The following is a 17,259-nucleotide window of genomic DNA, read 5'->3' on the forward strand; positions in this document are numbered from 1 at the left end:
GATGTAATGAAGGTGTAGTGTTCTTTGTGTTGGTGAAATACTACAGCAGATACTAAACATGTCATGGATATCTGCTCATCAAAGTTTGCTAGTTTTCTCTGTTTTGCATTAGCAAAGAGAACAATGCTAGCCTAGTTTACCACTAGAGAAACAGAAAGAGCATTTTAGAATCTGGGGTACAACACACAGCATCAAACAGATCATTAAAGATTGAATTGTTTCTCTAACAGTGAGAAACTTTTGTATAATGTAAGAAAAGAATATGGTTTAAATCACAAATATCAAACTAAAGGGAAATCTTGCTACAGTTTGATAGGATTTTGTTGTAACACCTGTGTAAAATTAAACTCAGAATTTAGCCAATTTGTGGCAGTGTTTAGCTCAGTGGCTAGAGCACCCACCCCATGTGTTGAGGAGGCAACCCAGTTTGAATCCTGTGCTCATGACATTCCCCCCTCTCTACCTTCCATTTCCTGTCTCTCTCTCTACTAACCTCTACATTAAAGGCAAAAAATATACTTAAAAAAAAAGAATTTAGCCAATTCCTCAAATATCACATGACTGTCCATCATACCTAAATACAAACGAAACCCTTTATAGTGAAGAACATGGAAAAGCGGACTTCTTTGTCCTTGATTCCCACTGTAAGCCCATGATGCATTCAACCTTAAATCATACAATGGCAATCTCATCGGTTTCATGGCCTTTTGTCATGGAATCAAAGCCAATTGTTAGATCTTCTCGATCAATCTTTTTCCTTTAAATATTCAGAGTACAGTGAATGAGAACTTTCAGGGGCTTTTTGGTTGAAAAAAGGCTCCTCAGCACAGCAATCATCAATTGAGAACATCTCTAACATTTTGGCAACTAGCTGATGTATTTCTACATTTACTTTTTGCATGAATTCACCATATGATATGTCACTTTGCAATTTAGCATATCAGAAATGTTCTGCTGAACTGTACATAGAAATGCACTCTCAAAACCTACCAGTCACTGACCTGCCTTTAAAATGACATTCGAATCCCAAGCTTGGTTTACTCCGTTGGTGTATTTTCACCAAGTCTTTACACTTTCTCATGTAGTGGGAGGTTCTTTGAACAAGATTCGAGAGGTGCAGTGACAGCTCTGCCTGAGACAAACGGCGCCCAGCTTTCTCCAGACTTAATGCCTTTGTTAATTTGTTTACCTTGATCAAATAGACCTCATCACTGGAGGAATTTGTCTCCCGAATGTGTTTGGCGGGTCCTGAGCTATAATTCAACACAGTCACTCCATTTGTCAGAGGGAGCCCTGACAGTCAGCCTAATTAGTTTGGTTGTGACAAAGGAGCTGTCTTGAGGAGAGTGGAAACATCAATCCATCCATGTAGCAGAAACATGCCTGTTAGCTGTCGGGTAAAACTGCATGGATGACACAGTCTAATGATCAGTTTGGTTAAAAAATAATTGCTTTAAAGTTGTAAATATCTATTGCTTTGTCAGGTTTATGACTATGTTTTGATATGATGTCAAACAGTTATTTAATTCCTGAGTGTTTTGATAAAACCTGCATACATATTACAGAGGAATCATGTTGCGTTATGCAATTTAGTCATACAGTGAACATAGCCTATCCTGCCTAGCCTCTAGGTGTACATTTTCACACCTCTTTGTGTAAACCTGTCTGTGTTAGAGAGAGAAAATGACCCCCATCCCATCAAATGAAATAGAGTGCTGAAAGCATTCTATTTCTATCAATTTCCCATTTTTATATGACTTTTATCATGTCTGATATTGCTTTTGTAGACATTCATATATTTTATGAAGCATGTCATATAAACCAGAAGCAATAATTTGCAGTTTTTCTTAAAAACACTATCTTACTGCAGTCAGAGAGGACAGTCAAGGGAGAACGTCATGTATCATTTAAGAGTCATTTTAACAGCATGACATTAAAGTTAATGGTTCTCAGCCTCTCCTGACATTCCTAAAAGCCACTTCTACATAATCCGGAAATACGGAAAAATTACCAGTTCCCTCAACGGCTTTTCGGCCTCTGGCTGTCTTTAAAATGTTCTACAACATCATTCTCTAGAGGACTGTTTTTGAGAGGCACTGTTCACACATTCACAACGAAAACATCCTCTCTGTCACTGTTATTGCTTCCCTGCCAACCGCAGCCCTCCTGTGTGTCTACTTCATTTTTGATATATTAAAGCCTCAAATATTCATGTAATTAAATATTTACAAATATGGGTGAGTTTTGTTAAAGTTGCCGTGAATGTGTCTGCTAAATTTGCTCAATAGAATAACTGAATATACCTCATATGTGAAAAATTTATGTCTGTCTGCAGAAGTTTTACTTTACTTTTTTTGTCATTTAGTATTTCACATGGGAATATTTTTATTTCCCACTATATTGACTTTTTCCACTCAGAAATGCATAATTCTAACTATATTGTTTACTCTAGAACAAGCTGCTCATTTATCTTTTCTCTATTATTAAAGGGTCAGTTCATACACATTCTAAAGAAATGCTGGTTGTATATCTTCATACAAACTTACTGAAGTAAACATAAATTGAATTTTGTTTTGTTTTATTATGAATCAATGTCTTTGTATATCCCTGAGTAACTGGGACATTGTTGCTGGAGAGACACCACTGTTCAGTTTTTCTAATGTTATTATTTTAAGATCTGTGCACCACATACAAAGCTGCCTTCACTGCACAAGTGTCATAGCCAGATATCTGCTCAGAGGTACTGTAAATATATCAAAACTTGAGTAAATAAATCTAAAACTGTACCAGGTGTAAATGGACGCTCAGTTTCATGAACCACTATGTGTGTGCCTCAATATGACAAAAAAGACGAGAAAGAAGCATCAGGCCTCATGAGAACAAAACAAAAAAAATGCATACACAATATCAGTACAGTACTTCTTCGTACACATTTTTTTAACCATTATATCCAATCTGCTCAGTAATATGCAGTACCCAAGCTGCAAACATTTACAGGATCAGACAAGGTTTCACTTGACCTGTAAAGTGATGTACTCTACCTTCTGGTACCTTCAGGCACATATGCACACACATAGGAGGAACCACGTCCACTGAGGTCATTTCATCCCCTGTGGAGAGGAGATTGGTAATGTTTTCAACCTTTGGAGAAATCATTGCCAAGTTTGAAAGAGAAGAGACTTTTTGTAGCCTCATGGACTCAAGAGGCCTTAAAGAATCTGTGTAAATCCCGGGCTCCGTCTTGCAACCAGCGTTTGATGTCGACTGAGAAAGATCTGTACAGCAGCCTTTCATTTTGCCAACAAGAGAAGCGGCAGCAGTATTCTCACACTAAGCCATATTGATTTCTTAACTTCCTACAAAGATGGTATGCAAGTCGATTCTGCTTTGCATTTACATATCACCTTTGTTTATTTGCTTTGGTGAGACTCAAAGCAATTTAAGAATAGCTTTGACCACTGTGAGCAAAATTGGCTAGATAGATGATATAGCGAGAAATATCTATTTTCCATTTATCTCATCTCAACCCAAAGAAACATGGCATCTAAATAGAATTTGGCCTTCTGTGCTGATGCAGCACATATGTTAATGGAAATTAACATTCATAGCCAGACAGGTTTTATCTGCTTCTGCATTTTGTTTGCACACCTTGCTGTTCAGCACACAATCACTTTAAATGTAATTAAGTCTCAGTGGTTTTCGGAGCCTGTTCGCACTTGTTTGCTCGTTGGTTTTTTAACTGTGGTAACAAGGTTTTTAAGCACTGCAGTTCATGGAAATGCTGTACTGCTGGTGTGCAAGACCATGGTGATAATTGTCCATTTGCTTAAGTGATTATCCCACCATAGCTTAGTGACCACAACTGGCACCTATCAGGCTTTGGATTTGTCAGCATGCCAAAACAGTGTTTGTGGGAATCTAGTAAGAAATATTCAGTATTTAGAGGCTGTGGAGAGTGGTGTATTTTCTCAGTCTTTCGCTAAACCATAATTACAAGAGCAAAAGTGTAAGGAATGGATCAAACAATGTGTTTTTCTTCTTTCTTGTAACCTGTAAATATAGCACCTACTAGGTGAAGTGAGCTGTACTTCCAAGGCCAAGCAGCATGTCATAATAAACTACCTTAGTTTGGTTACAGGTAATATTAAATGAGCCTAATTCATGACTATAGCACTTCTATTGGGTAGTATTTCCCCGCCATGAGAGAATAGAGCTTTATTTGTCACTATAACAAGTACAAGTACAAGTACAAGTACAGCGAAATTACAGCAATCACCCGTCCGTACATGAAGGAGCTGGTGCAAGATACGGTTAGAGTTTAGGGTGACATTAACTGTCACCATCTGTCCTGGTCTTTATACTTCACCAACCTCAACCAATATTACCTGACATAGTATTATTTTTGCCAAACACATTGGTTAGCCCTCATCCTAAAGGCCTTTTCTTTTTTAACATTGAATAACTTTAATTTATAACTAAAGCTCTACAGCACAGAGAAAGAACCTCACCTAAAAAACGATAATGAGTTTGGGTGCATACACAATAGTTGAAAGTAGGATCGGTTGATTTTTGGGTGTAGTGCTGTACATGAGATTTGCCAACTTTGTCATCGTAAACTGCATGTGCCGTGTGAGAATGGAAAGCTTGACAGGCATTGCAACAGTAATCTTGACTCTTTTTTTATTCTTGTCCAGTTGTTGCTGTGTTACAGCAAAAATGGCTTGACCAGACAGGTAGAGACACAACTGGGTCAGTCTGCTAAGATGGACATACAACATAATGCATAACCACAGCTGTCTATAAGCTTTCCTTATATTGTTGTAGGCAGTACCTGAAAGACACGGTAGAACCAGCAGATCCTCCTCTTCTAGTTCATAAGCTGTACTTTACAAGGGAGCAGCAACAAAATTCAGCATGGATATGCAACCTGGCTATGTATGTCTATCTATGTATTTGTATGTCAGTGTGTGTGTTTGTGTGTTAATGTGTGGTTAGCGGGCAGAAAGCCAGCGTGACCCAACTTCAGCTTTTCAGCTTTAGTGCAGTGCTGCAGACAGCTGTGCCACAAACACGCTGCTGTGGATCACCGCGAGGGCCTTTTATTTAGGTCACATTCTGTGCTTCAGCGGCCAACAGAAGGGATCTCTGTCAACTGCAATGAATACCTTTAGTTGGACACAGCCCACTTTTTAAGTGCCCCAGCAAGAAGCGGACACTGTGCGTGTCTATGTAGTATGCAGTGTGTGCTTTGTGTGAGTTCACAGAGAGTATGATGCAGAGGGGGTGGGGGGGTGGGGGGGTGGCCACTATGTATTTTCCATTTTCACTCTAACAATGCAAGAGTAATGTGCTGGCTTAATTCTTTCCCTGAGTGATTTAATCCCCCTGGTTTAGCACCAACAAGGAAATTGCATTAATAATTTCCCCAATTTTTCAATTAATCCAGCACCCAGTTTACCTCAAAGAAAATAATATATCTGACTCACTCTATATTCATGCTCATAAATACATCTTGCATGTGCCCTACACAGTGTCCTCTAGTTATGTAAAGAACTGACATCATATTTCATTCCACTGCTCTGTCTTCCTCGTTTTCTCATGTTATATCCCCACCCCCCACACACACACACAGTGGCCTTTGGTAGTGCATTATAAATCGCAGTAATGAATTCCCTGCACAGGCTCGGCCACACTGCTGTCACATTGCTACACCAGGGTGCGTGGGCTCTTATTATTGTCTCGTTAGCTTCACCTCCAGTCCATTGGAAACAGTCTGGGTTCAGCAGCTAGCCAGCCACAGCCCCAGATGGGTAAGGGAGGCAGTTTAAGGGTGCTGATGGATGCTATTGTTTTCGTGTCACCATGCAAGGAAAAGGTCGTTTATTGTCGGATTGCCTAGACCGGCCAAAAAGCTGTCAACTGGGTTTTACTGGCCAATTAGTTTACCCTTAGAGGAGAACTAGAGTTCTAGAGGGAAATTATAGGATAAGGCTGTGATCATTTGTTGTGTTTGTGTTGGGGAGGGAATGTGTAGGTGTACTCCAAAGCAAAAGTAAATTTTCTTGAATACTACCCGATCTGTTGCATCCACTGTTGTATGAAAGCACTGGATTGAATTTGGGAAAATGCACTGGGTAGTTTTGGTCAAATAGTCTGAATGATTAAGAGGATACCTACATCTCTGCAATATGTCAGTGTATTTTTTGTTGAGCTACACTGATCCTTAATTTCTACAGTTCTACAGTACCCTTGAATAAATATAGCACACTCCCAAGCTCAAAATAGATCTGAACTCTTTTGATATCTCATCTTCCTTTGTTTCTCGCTATTTCCTCGATCCCCTGTCACTTTTTCACTGAAATCTACCAGAGATGTGGAAGAGGAAGCTTGAGGACAGATCAGGGACCTCATGCCAAGTGGGTTCTATATTTAGAGATCCTGCTTTTGAAGTTTTGAAGGACAAAAATAAAAGGTAGAGAGGGAAGAATGCATCCATGTCCTGTCAACATCAGCAGGTTTTCTCGTCTCTGAAGCAGTGCCAAAAAGCATCTCCATCAAATTAAAGCAGATGAAGACAATACACTGTGCTTTCAGTCTATGCAAATATGAGATATTTATAATTCTATTTTCTGTCTCTCTCTTCTTGTTTGTTTGTCTGTTCTTCCTCATGGCTGTGTGTTTCTTTGTAGAGCTAGTTTTGGGGCCTGTGCAGACTTCCCGCAGCAGCAGTTGGATGTGCACGTCGAACTGGCCACGATGACAATGAAAGGCCTGTCCAGCAGCCGTAGTCACCACCACACGGTGACCTGCGACCCCTCTTATGACTCCATGACCCTGGGGCACTCAGATCGTCGGTCCTACTTCCTCAACCCCGGAGAGGCTCATCCTGCTGACCACCCCTGTTACACACAGCGCAGCTCCTTTCAGTCTGAGTGCAGTGGCTACCCTGATCTGGCCAGCTGCACCTTCCCTCGCAGACATTACAGCTCCCACCATGAGCTAAAGGAGGAGTGTGGTGCTCTGGTGCCTTACACAGGGCCAACAGGGAGCAGTAAAGGAAGTGGAGGAGGTGGTGGAAACAACAACCGCCTCCCTTCAAACCTGCTAGAGCAGTTCGAGCGCCAGGCACCAGTACGGCGTGAGGGCTACCACACACTGCAGTACAAACGCACTGCAGTAGAGCACCAACGCAGTGACAGCCCTGGACGAATCCGTCACCTTGTTCACTCTGTTCAGAAGCTTTTCACCAAGTCTCACTCCCTGGAGGGGCCCTCGGGGTCTGGTGGAGGAGGAGGGAGTGGGAGGATGAATGGCAGCAAATCCAGTCCTGATGACCCACCCTCTTCTTCTGGCACCCTGAAGCACAGCAAGCGCAGTAAGAGCAAAGACCGCTCCAAGTCAGAGCCTAAGATGCGTACTGCAATCTCAGGCTACTGGAGCTCAGATGACACGCTTGATCGGGAGGTATGCCTCTACCACCATCACCATGGGGGCAGCAGTGGAGGTCCACCGTCTGGGGTCATGACCATGGGCCGCCGACCGGACAAATCCCAGTCACAGTATTTCTTGGAGTCCTACAATACCATCAGCGCCCACTCTCTGAAGACATCACGCAGCAACAACGATGTGAAGTGCTCAACATGCTCCGGGGGCAGCAGTGGAGGACTGCCACTTGTGGGTGGGCTGGATGGCCAACTGCAGCTGAAGAAAAGCTCATGGTCTTCTACTCTGACGGTGAGCAGAGCAAGAGAGGTCTACCAGAAGGCCTCAGTCAACCTAGATAAAGCTATAGTGAAAGCCGAGCAGGGACGCACCTGCCACTTCCTACAGGTAGGACTGTTACAACAGCCCCACCGCTTGCATGCCATGCTTCATGCATTCTCCAGTGCCGGCTGCTCCTCCATGCTTCTGTATGTCTGCATGTATGTATGTTTGTGTTTATGTCAGTGCAGAGAGAGAGAGAGAGAGAGATTGATCAGGGCAGTGGGCCAGACCCCTTCCAGTCATTTCATGTATCTCAGATGATTATTGGTGTCATGTCCCTGGTGTCATCATAAAGCATTTTGCAAAATCACGTGTCATCTGCTCCTCTGTGTTTGTTTCCATGTGCATGGAAATATTCATACGTGAGCATGTGGATGTTTATGCCATTACTTCCATTCTGTGCGGTATGTCAGAGTTCATGTTATTGTACTTAACCTTCACATTTACCCTCCAATGCAGTAAGCTGTTTTTATATCCTTTATATAACAGGTCAGGTTTATTCAGCTTCACCCTAAAGCAGCATTTATTTCTTTACTGTATAAAAGCACTGTTAAGCACTGTAAATATACAAATTTAATATGTTTGCAGAGAATAGATGGTGAACTGTCACATAGGCATGTCTGCAGCTGTTGAGAGTGTGGTGGTGGTCAGAGCAATGTTTGTGTGTCTGAGTGAGAGTGTGTTTCTTATTCACAGCAAGAGTAGGGTGCTACTATATGAGATCTAAAAGCGCCAGAGGTGAGCAGACAAAGAGAAGAAAGAAAAAACACTCTGCTCTCTAAGCCCAGTGGTCACACTACTCCTCTCAATTTCTAAACACACACACATGCATGCAGACACTTCAACCCACCCCATCGCGTCACTTTTTTCTTTTTTTGAAAAGATAAAAGCGTTTGCGTTGCATACATTTCCCCACATTGAGGTTAGCTGCAAATATAAGCCTGAGGAGAGAAACAGCAGGGAGAATAGGGTGTGTGTGTGTGTGTGTGTGTGTGTGTGTGTGTGTGTGTGTGTGTGTGTGTGTGTGTGTGTGTGTGTGTGTGTGTGTGTGTGTGTGTGTGTGTGTGTGTACTGTGGGAAGAGGACCAATAGAGAGTAAATAAGTGTAACAAAGGAGGATGTGAATGGACAAAGTAGAAGGCAGAAACTGAGAGCGAGGGAGCTTTACAGACCGAGTGAAAGTTCTGTGTGGCCTTGCATTTTAACAGCCTGGAAAGTGGAGTGAGCAGATCAAGGAAGGATGTTGTCGTTGCAGTACAGCAGCATTTCTCTTACCCTAAAAGAGACATCACTTTTTTTCCCTCGAAAGAGTGACGGGAGGAAAAGCGAGCTTTCAAGGAGAGTAGTCTAACAAGTTACTCTGCAGACATTTTTTGAATCTTTAAAACAAGAACGTGACATGCTTTTTTGATGTTCACACACACATGAATGAATTCATGTGTTTTTCTTAATATCAATAATTGAATTTATTTGAGGGCAACACAGAAACAGGCCTTTCCAAGATGTTAACGGATACTGCAGTTGCCCCTGACATCAAGGTCAGCTTGGTTTCCTAGTTACACACCGGTCTGTTGAATGATTCTTGTGCACTTTTTTTTCTCGCTCTGTATCTCATTTCTTTCACTTCAGAACTGGTGCCCTAACAGCCACTCACATTGGGACTGCAGTGGTTCTGCTGAACAAAACCTCCTTTGTTTTCCCTCTCTCTCCATGTCTTTGACTCTCTCTCCTTTAGATTAGGGCTGGGAGATAGCTTTGCCTCCTTTTTATTTTTACCTTCATTAGTGTGTGTGAAAAGTCAGGAGAGCAGACAGAGGCCAGGCTACTGCAAGGTTTTGTCAACACAATTCATTCCCTGCATTTGATATGCTGCATGCATCACAGGACAGACAAAAGAAGGCCTCGGGCATTCACAGGCCTATGGTATGATTAAATCAGACCCTGCATTGATAGTGTTACTATCACATCTTTTAAGGCATTAAGTACACTGTGTCATACAGGTATTGATTTCAGGGCAGAGGAGAAAAATTTGTCAGCCTTCCTGTGTCTACTTTTATTCATGTTTAAGTGCATCTGTGAGCTCTCAAGTCTGGAGGGTGACCTGCGTTCGCTCCCACTTTACCTTATCTCTCCTCATTTTTACAGGTGCCTCAGGATGACTGGAGCGGTTTCTCTCCGCTTGGGAAGGATGACGAGATCCCGTGTCGGCGGATGCGAAGCGGGAGCTACATTAAGGCCATGGCAGAAGAAGACAGCGGCGACTCGGACTGCAGCCCCAAACCCTCGCCCAAGGTCCAGGCACGGCGGGCAAGCTACCTGAAGGCTACACAGCCGTCCCTCACCGAGATGACGACGCTTAAGTGAGTGTGTGTTAGGGCTGCATTTAAGGATCATTTGTGTTAATCTGTTGTTACTTTGACTAATCAATCATATTCAAGTCCAATACCCCACATTGCTTAAAACACAAAATTCCCACATTTGCAAAGCTCTAACCAATAAACATTTGGCTTATTTTCTTGATAAATACCCTACACAAAAAATCGTTGATTCATTTTCTGTTTATTGAATATTTCATCAATGTGTGGTGTGTTCATGTGTGGTGTAACAATATTCCTGCCTGCATTGTGCATTGTGTACAGCTGAATATTTATATGATGTTCACAAATGTGATGAAAGCCTGTGGTCAGACTGTACATTGTGAGTGCAACAGATGAGAGAAATGAAGGAGGTCAAAGTAAAAGAGAAAAGTAAGAAGGAGATGGAGGCAGTCAGTGTTACTCAAGCGTCAACCCGGCAACAAGTCCCTGACCACAGCTTAATTACCTGTTCTCTGTTTACATCTCAGACACACTTTGTTTTCATAGTTGGCTTATGTATCTCTACAATCACACAGGCACATTCAACAGACTGAGCCTTAATTGAAAATACACTATGCCTGTTCATGCACTGAAAACAGTTTTGAAAAATAAACACTGTGTTCTCCAGAAATTTATTGTGGGTTGAGAACGCCATCAAATATACTTTCCCTCCCTCAGCATTTCTCTTTGAGAGATCAAAGTTTAAAAGATGGGCTTTTATCATCAACTTGTTTCTTGTTGCATAAGGCCTTCTCTGCACAGCAGCATTTTCTTTTCACAGTGTGAGTTTATGAAATATTCAGCAGCTTTAGAATCCATCAAAAAGGTTTATGACTTAACAAAGTCTTGAAACACATCAAGCTGACAGCATCATCCACAATTAAGTCCAATCAAGTTAGCTTGACTAACACAAAAGCTCAGTAGTAACACTTTCTGGCTTTATATCTCTTTCTGAATGAATACACTATTCAAATTTTAGAATTTATTACAAATGGGGAGAAGTAAGAATGTAATCCACAATTTTACTTTATGTCATCAGACAGTAATACAGGCAAGTGCTTTTGGATTGTGTGTATAGTAAGTAAATCTAACAAAAGAATAATTACTGCATGTTTTGAACTCAAAGGACATTTAAACATCAAACATTTCATAGCAGTCATTGTGATTGCCAGTGACATTATACTCACTGAGTTAATTGCTGAGATGTTGAAACAAAGTGGCAACAATAAAAAGACGTCAGATGATAAGACTGTTTAAAAAAATGTAACTAAGCCTGTAAGGCTTAAAGGAGAATTTTGAAATTGACATAAAAACAAATCTGTTGTAAGCAGTTACTTTCAACCTGCACAATGGTATTATAACTAAAGCAAAACAACAAAAAAACAACCCGTCCGTACGTCCGTCTTCTTGCCGCTTAACCAGGGTCGGGTCGCGGGGGCAGCAGCCTAAGCAGGGAAGCCCAGACTTCCCTCTCCCCAGCCACTTCATCCAGCTCTTCCCAGGGGATCCCGAGGCGTTCCCAGGCCAGCGGAGAGACATAGACTCTCCAGCGTGTCCTGGGTCTTCCCCGGGGTCTCCAACCGGTGGGACGTGCCCTGAACACCTCACCAGGGAGGCGTCCGGGAGGCCTCCTGACTAGATGCCTGAGCCACCTCATCTGGCCCCTCTCAACGCGGAGGAGCAGCGGGTCTACTCCAAGCTCCCTCCGGACGACCGAGCTTCTCACCCTATCTCTAAGGGTGAGCCCAGCCACCCTATGGAGGAAGATCATTTCGGCCGCTTGTACCCGCGATCTTGTTCTTTCGGTCACTACCCAAAGCTCATGACCATAGTTGAGGGTAGGAACGAAGATCGACTGGTAAATCGAGAGCTTTGCCTTTCGGCTCAGCTCTCTCTTCACCACAACAGATCCATGCAGAGTCCGCATTACTGCAGACGCCGCACCGATCCGCCTGTCGATCTCCCACTCCATCCTTCCCTCACTCATGAACAAGACCCTGAGGTGCTTGAACTCCTCCACTTGGGGCAGGATCTCATCCCCGACCCGAAGAGTGCAATCCAACTTTTTCTGGCTGAGGACCATGGACTCAGATTTGGAGGTGCTGATTTTCATCCTCTTCACACTCGGCGGCGAACCGATCCAGTAAGAGTTGGAGGTCACGGTCTGATGAAGCCAACAGGACCACATCCTCTGCAAAAAGCAGTGACCCAATCCTGAGGTCACCAAACCGCAACTCCTAAACACCCTGGCTGCGCCTAGAAATCCTGTCCATAAAAATTATGAACAGGATCGGTGCTAAGTCAGTACGACTTAGCAATGCGGACCAAGCTCTGACACCGGTCATACAGGGAACGGACGGCCCGTATCTACCAGAGAACCCCCCACAGGATTCCCCGAGAGACACGGTCGAATGCCTTCTCCAGGTCCACAAAACACATGTGGACTGGTTGGGCAAACTCCCATGCACCCTCAAGGATCCTGCAGAGGGTGTAGAGCTGGTCCACAGTTCCACGGCCTGTACGAAAACCACATTGCTCCTCCTGAAAAAACAACCCAAGTTGTAATAATTTAGAATTTTCTTTAATTATGCCACATGCGCTCCTACCAACCTGTGACCTAAGTGTTAAATTAATATCAACTTTATTCAGTGAAGATATTGAACATCATACTGCAGTGACACAGTGGAAGAATTGGGGATGCACATCTTATGTTGCAGCACAGTACTGTGACTGATCTGAGCTGTGTAATATACAGAGATGAGAAGAACACCAGTGGGTGCTCAGTCATTGTTATTGGTTGCACAAACATAAATGTACACACACACACACACACACACACTTATGTAAGTGCAAGTGGCACAGTTTGGGGCCCACTAATGACTTGAATCTGGCCCGGGGAACGCCATTATGATCTGATGGAAGCCAGTGGAACAAACCAAACTGCAGTGCTGCACATTGGAGATAGAGTGAGCCAGGAGCAGCTGACATCTTGTTTTCACACTGTGCTTTGGAGAGCTGGCACAAGTCCGTGTTAAACTCTGAAATGATTAAATAATCAGCTTTGTTGTTCCGTATGTTTCAGAGCCCATTCTGTGACCATTGTGTCCTTGACTAGAGAGGGATTGCTCCTGGGAAGGGATTTGTTTACTTTTACCCAATTCTAGCCTTCCTCCTTATTAAAAGGGACTTATTGTGCTTATTTCCAGAGTAGCTCTGCATGATTCACAGTTCAAAAAAAATCTTATACAGTTCTAGCACTACTCGGCTCTACTTGACTCTACCCGGTTTTGGTACCAGCCACGTCATTTCTCTACCTCCTCAACACGGGCGGGGTTGTCATAGTTGCGTGAAACAAACACATAAACAATGGAGGACATCAAGGCAATGGTGTACTTGCTGCTCGGTCTGTGGCTTTTTGTCACACACAAAGCAAGAGAACAGAGCCGAATCGCTGTAACACTGTTGCCTGTATTTAAAAATGTCAGATTTGATTCTTGTGTTGGACGTCGCCCTCATGACTCTTCTAGTGACGACACTATCTGACCAATCAGTGACCGGCAGTCTGTTGATGTCACATTTTAGTATTGGTTCAGCTCGCTTGGAACCTTGCCAGAGCAGGTACCAAAAAAAGCACCAGGTACCAGGTACTATCCCTAATGGAAGAGCTAAAAAAACGAGTCGAGCCGAGTAGTGCTAGAACTGTATAATAGAAAAGCCATGCTATAATGTTAGCAGAGTAGAGTGGTGAATTATCTCGTCGTGCATGGAGCAGATGACCATATAAAGTATCTGTCATGAGCCGGTGTCAGCAGTCAGAAAGTAGAAAAGAGCATTGTAAATCAAGCATTCAGAGCGGTTTGAAGCTGGCACTTTTTGCTCACAGGGTTTAGTTCTACGTATATTTACTTAATTATATGAAACCTCTGCCAGGTTTAATATGAACATCCAACATTGCAACGTATGTATGACTGAAAATAAGGAAAAGCATCATAGGGCCCCTTTTAAACACATAGGAGATGAATCCTGTATTTAAACAGCTGGAATATTCCTGGCAGAAAAAACAAGCTCAGGAAAAAATGACATCCTTTCTTGTTTGCCTCACTCACTAAAAGCCGTCTTTCTTTTTGCCGCAAATTCATTTATTCCTGGCCTAGATTTTATCGTTTTTATGTTTTTATGTCTCACAGAGAACAGTCATCCTGAATAATAGGTTGCAGTAATCACATCTCCATCTTCCTGTCCTTCCATCTCTCCAACCACAGTCGGAAGACTCATATTCAGACAGTGACTAAGAGGGGGGTGGGGGAGGGGGTCGGGTGACAGAAAGAAGAAAGAGGAGAAGGTACAAGGAAATGGAGGATACGGAAGTTCGATAGACAGTGTTCTCAAATACAGAAGCAGGAGAAACCAACTGACAGGAAATATAAGGAGAGGCAAAAAAATAAGTTCAATTGTAGAAAATGGGGAAGAAGACAGATGAGAGAAAAACAGATCTAGGATTGCAAGAATGCTCACTGGAGCAGTAGAAATAGGTTCAGCTACTTTCAAGGTGCATGGAGAATGAAAAAGTGTCTAGAGAGGTCAAAACTACAGCATCACATGTAGTATATAGAACTACTTTATTTTATTTTACAATGTGTTTTTGGTTTGTGGCCCTCATCACTTTACAAATAACATTTAAATAGGGTAGGTAAGCTGAAAAAATACTAAAAGGTAAAAACAACAAAACCAAGCATATGCATATACACATCATATCATACGTATCAGCCAATATGGTACCGATATAGATGGGTTGGGTATATGGTGATGTGGACTCAGGCCAATCATTGTCCCAGACTGGCAGAGAGGCCAGAGGAGTGTCTAATAAAGGACATAAGTGACACTATATTTGGTCCATAAAAAGGGTGGCACTTTGTACAGAAGAGTCCATAAGCCAAAATGTGCCTACTTTATGTGGCATACTTTAAAAACACTTTTCATGAAGTGCTATATATAGAAAGAGTAGGAAGAGCAACAAAATACATCATTAAAAACACATCATGAAAACCACTGCAAAACCACTTAAATGAGAGATATTTAAGAACCACTACAAAAACTCATTAACGGAGAAGTCTGCATTTATGACCCCTTGAAATAAACCTAAAATAGAAAATCTAAAATGCCTCTTTTTTTTGTTGAGAAAATTGACAAAACCACCTCTTTGGCAGAACTTAATCACTTCTATGCCTATAAAAATAGAGATGAATGTGATGTTTTTGTGATGCATTTTATAGAAATGTCTTGAAACTGCTCTGGCTACATTGTTTCTCTTAATGGAGCTCCTATGTTTAACCCCTTTTATGGACTTCATTAACTGTAAAATTAAAAAATGCTGTCTATAACAGTGTCCATGTGGTAAAATAGATATGATTGGGACATCTCATTCCCTTCAAGGGTGTATCACTGAACACATTAATAGGAATCATATAGATAGTCCTTAATAGGAGTTAAACATTGGAGCACCATTAAGAGGAATCATTTCGATGAAAAGCAATTTCACAATTCATTTCTTTTTTTCGTAGGCATAGAAATAATTACGTCCAGCAAAAGAGGTTTCTCAGGAAAAAGAGACAAGCATTTTGTCTCTTTTAGTTTATTTCTGTGGGTCATGAATGAGGACTTCTCAGTTAATTAGTTTTTGTAGTGGTTCTCAAATATCTCACATTTATATGGATTTTTATGATGTATTTCCTATGATGTATCATGTTGCTCTTCCCTTTCTTTATATATATATATATAGCACTTCATGTAAATGTCTTAGATTAAAGTCTTCAAATATGGTGTCACTCATGTCCCTTACTGAACACTCCCCTAACCCAGAGTGGGACAATGTTGACCTGAAGCTATATGGTTATATACCCAAACCATCTTTGTAGACGCTCCATTGGCTGACATGTGCGTGGATGTATATGATTGGTTGTCTTTAACCTTTTAGAATTTTTTTTCTGCTTCATACCTACCCCATTTAAGTGTGGTTTATAATGTGTTTCATGATTTCTGACTGGCAGAGGAACATGTGTTCATTAATGTCACTTGTTCTATAGAGGGACACCCTTGGACAGGCTGACTTCCCCCCTTATGTAGTACTGATTACAGAGGTCTGCCATTTAAGATGCCACAATAGGCGTAATCTGTCCTGCCTATAAGCAGCCCCACAGGGAAATCAGGAGGAGCTGTGGATACAGGTAATGGTGTAGGTAGATTCCTCCTTGACTCGATTCCTCTGTGCATCACCCACAGTCACAGACTCCAGGTAGCTGATATGGGTGATTCATACCAGACTTTGAGGTTTCAGATATGCAATGTGATTGTTTATTTCTTGGGCTGAATTATGTACCTTCTAATCTCTATCTTCAATCGATAGTATGGAGCTCCAAAGTGATACTAGGAATATAAGGAAAATTGGAAATATTTTCATAGGGAAATTAGATAGATAGTTAACATGTGCTTAGAACAAAAGAAAGTTATAATAAGTGGTTGAAAAATTAAAGGAGTAGTTATCCAGCTAAAATAAATCGTAGAATGAAATGCATCATTTTTTTTTTTCAACTGATCAGAAATGAGGAGATTTAGGTTCTGCAGGAAGCCAGTTTGGCAACATGGAGATGTGTTTTTCAAATGAGTAAAACGTTTTATCAAAATCCCCACCCTTATTCCCATCACAATAATTCAGCAGTTCTTGCACTGCCCTGTCTCGCTACACTGTCATCCACTTCCTCACCCCTCCATCCTTGCATCCAAGAATGAGTAAACTAGTTTATTTTGCTGTGGTAACCACGCTCTATTTTAAGGAGAAGCTACATAATTAAAGAGGACCTGACCTGGAAGCAGAGAGTCATAAGAGTTGTGTGTGTGTGTGTGTGTGTGTGTGTGTGTGTGTGTGTGTGTGTGTGTGTGTGTGTGTGTGTGTGTGTGTGTGTGTGTGTGTGTGTGTGTGTGTGTGTGTGTGTGTGTGTGTGTGTGTGTGTGTGTGTGTGTGTGTGTGTGTGTATATATATACAGTATATGTCTGTTTCTAGAACATCTTTATATCCCCACAAGTGAAAATGAGAGACAGAGTGTAAAATGAAGGAAGTATTGGGCCGTTACATCTCCCTGA

At 41.9% G+C, this 17,259-nt stretch overlaps 1 protein-coding gene across 3 annotated transcripts in view; it reads left to right on the plus strand.

Annotated features, from left to right (window-relative positions):
- LOC128382424 (disks large-associated protein 1-like) overlaps nucleotides 1-17,259 on the plus strand; it is a 94,308-nt gene that overhangs the window by 41,308 nt on the left and 35,741 nt on the right. For all 3 annotated transcript variants that reach the window (XM_053342410.1, XM_053342411.1, XM_053342412.1), the window contains exons 3-4: nucleotides 6,690-7,830; nucleotides 9,910-10,124. In XM_053342410.1, coding sequence (XP_053198385.1) covers nucleotides 6,757-7,830; nucleotides 9,910-10,124 — 1,289 coding nt within the window. In that variant the 5' untranslated portion in view covers nucleotides 6,690-6,756. The remainder of the gene's footprint in view (nucleotides 1-6,689; nucleotides 7,831-9,909; nucleotides 10,125-17,259) is intronic.

The sequence above is a fragment of the Scomber japonicus genome, chromosome 21 (genome assembly GCF_027409825.1).
Source record: "Scomber japonicus isolate fScoJap1 chromosome 21, fScoJap1.pri, whole genome shotgun sequence".
In the NCBI taxonomy this organism is placed as follows: Eukaryota; Metazoa; Chordata; class Actinopteri; order Scombriformes; family Scombridae; genus Scomber; species Scomber japonicus.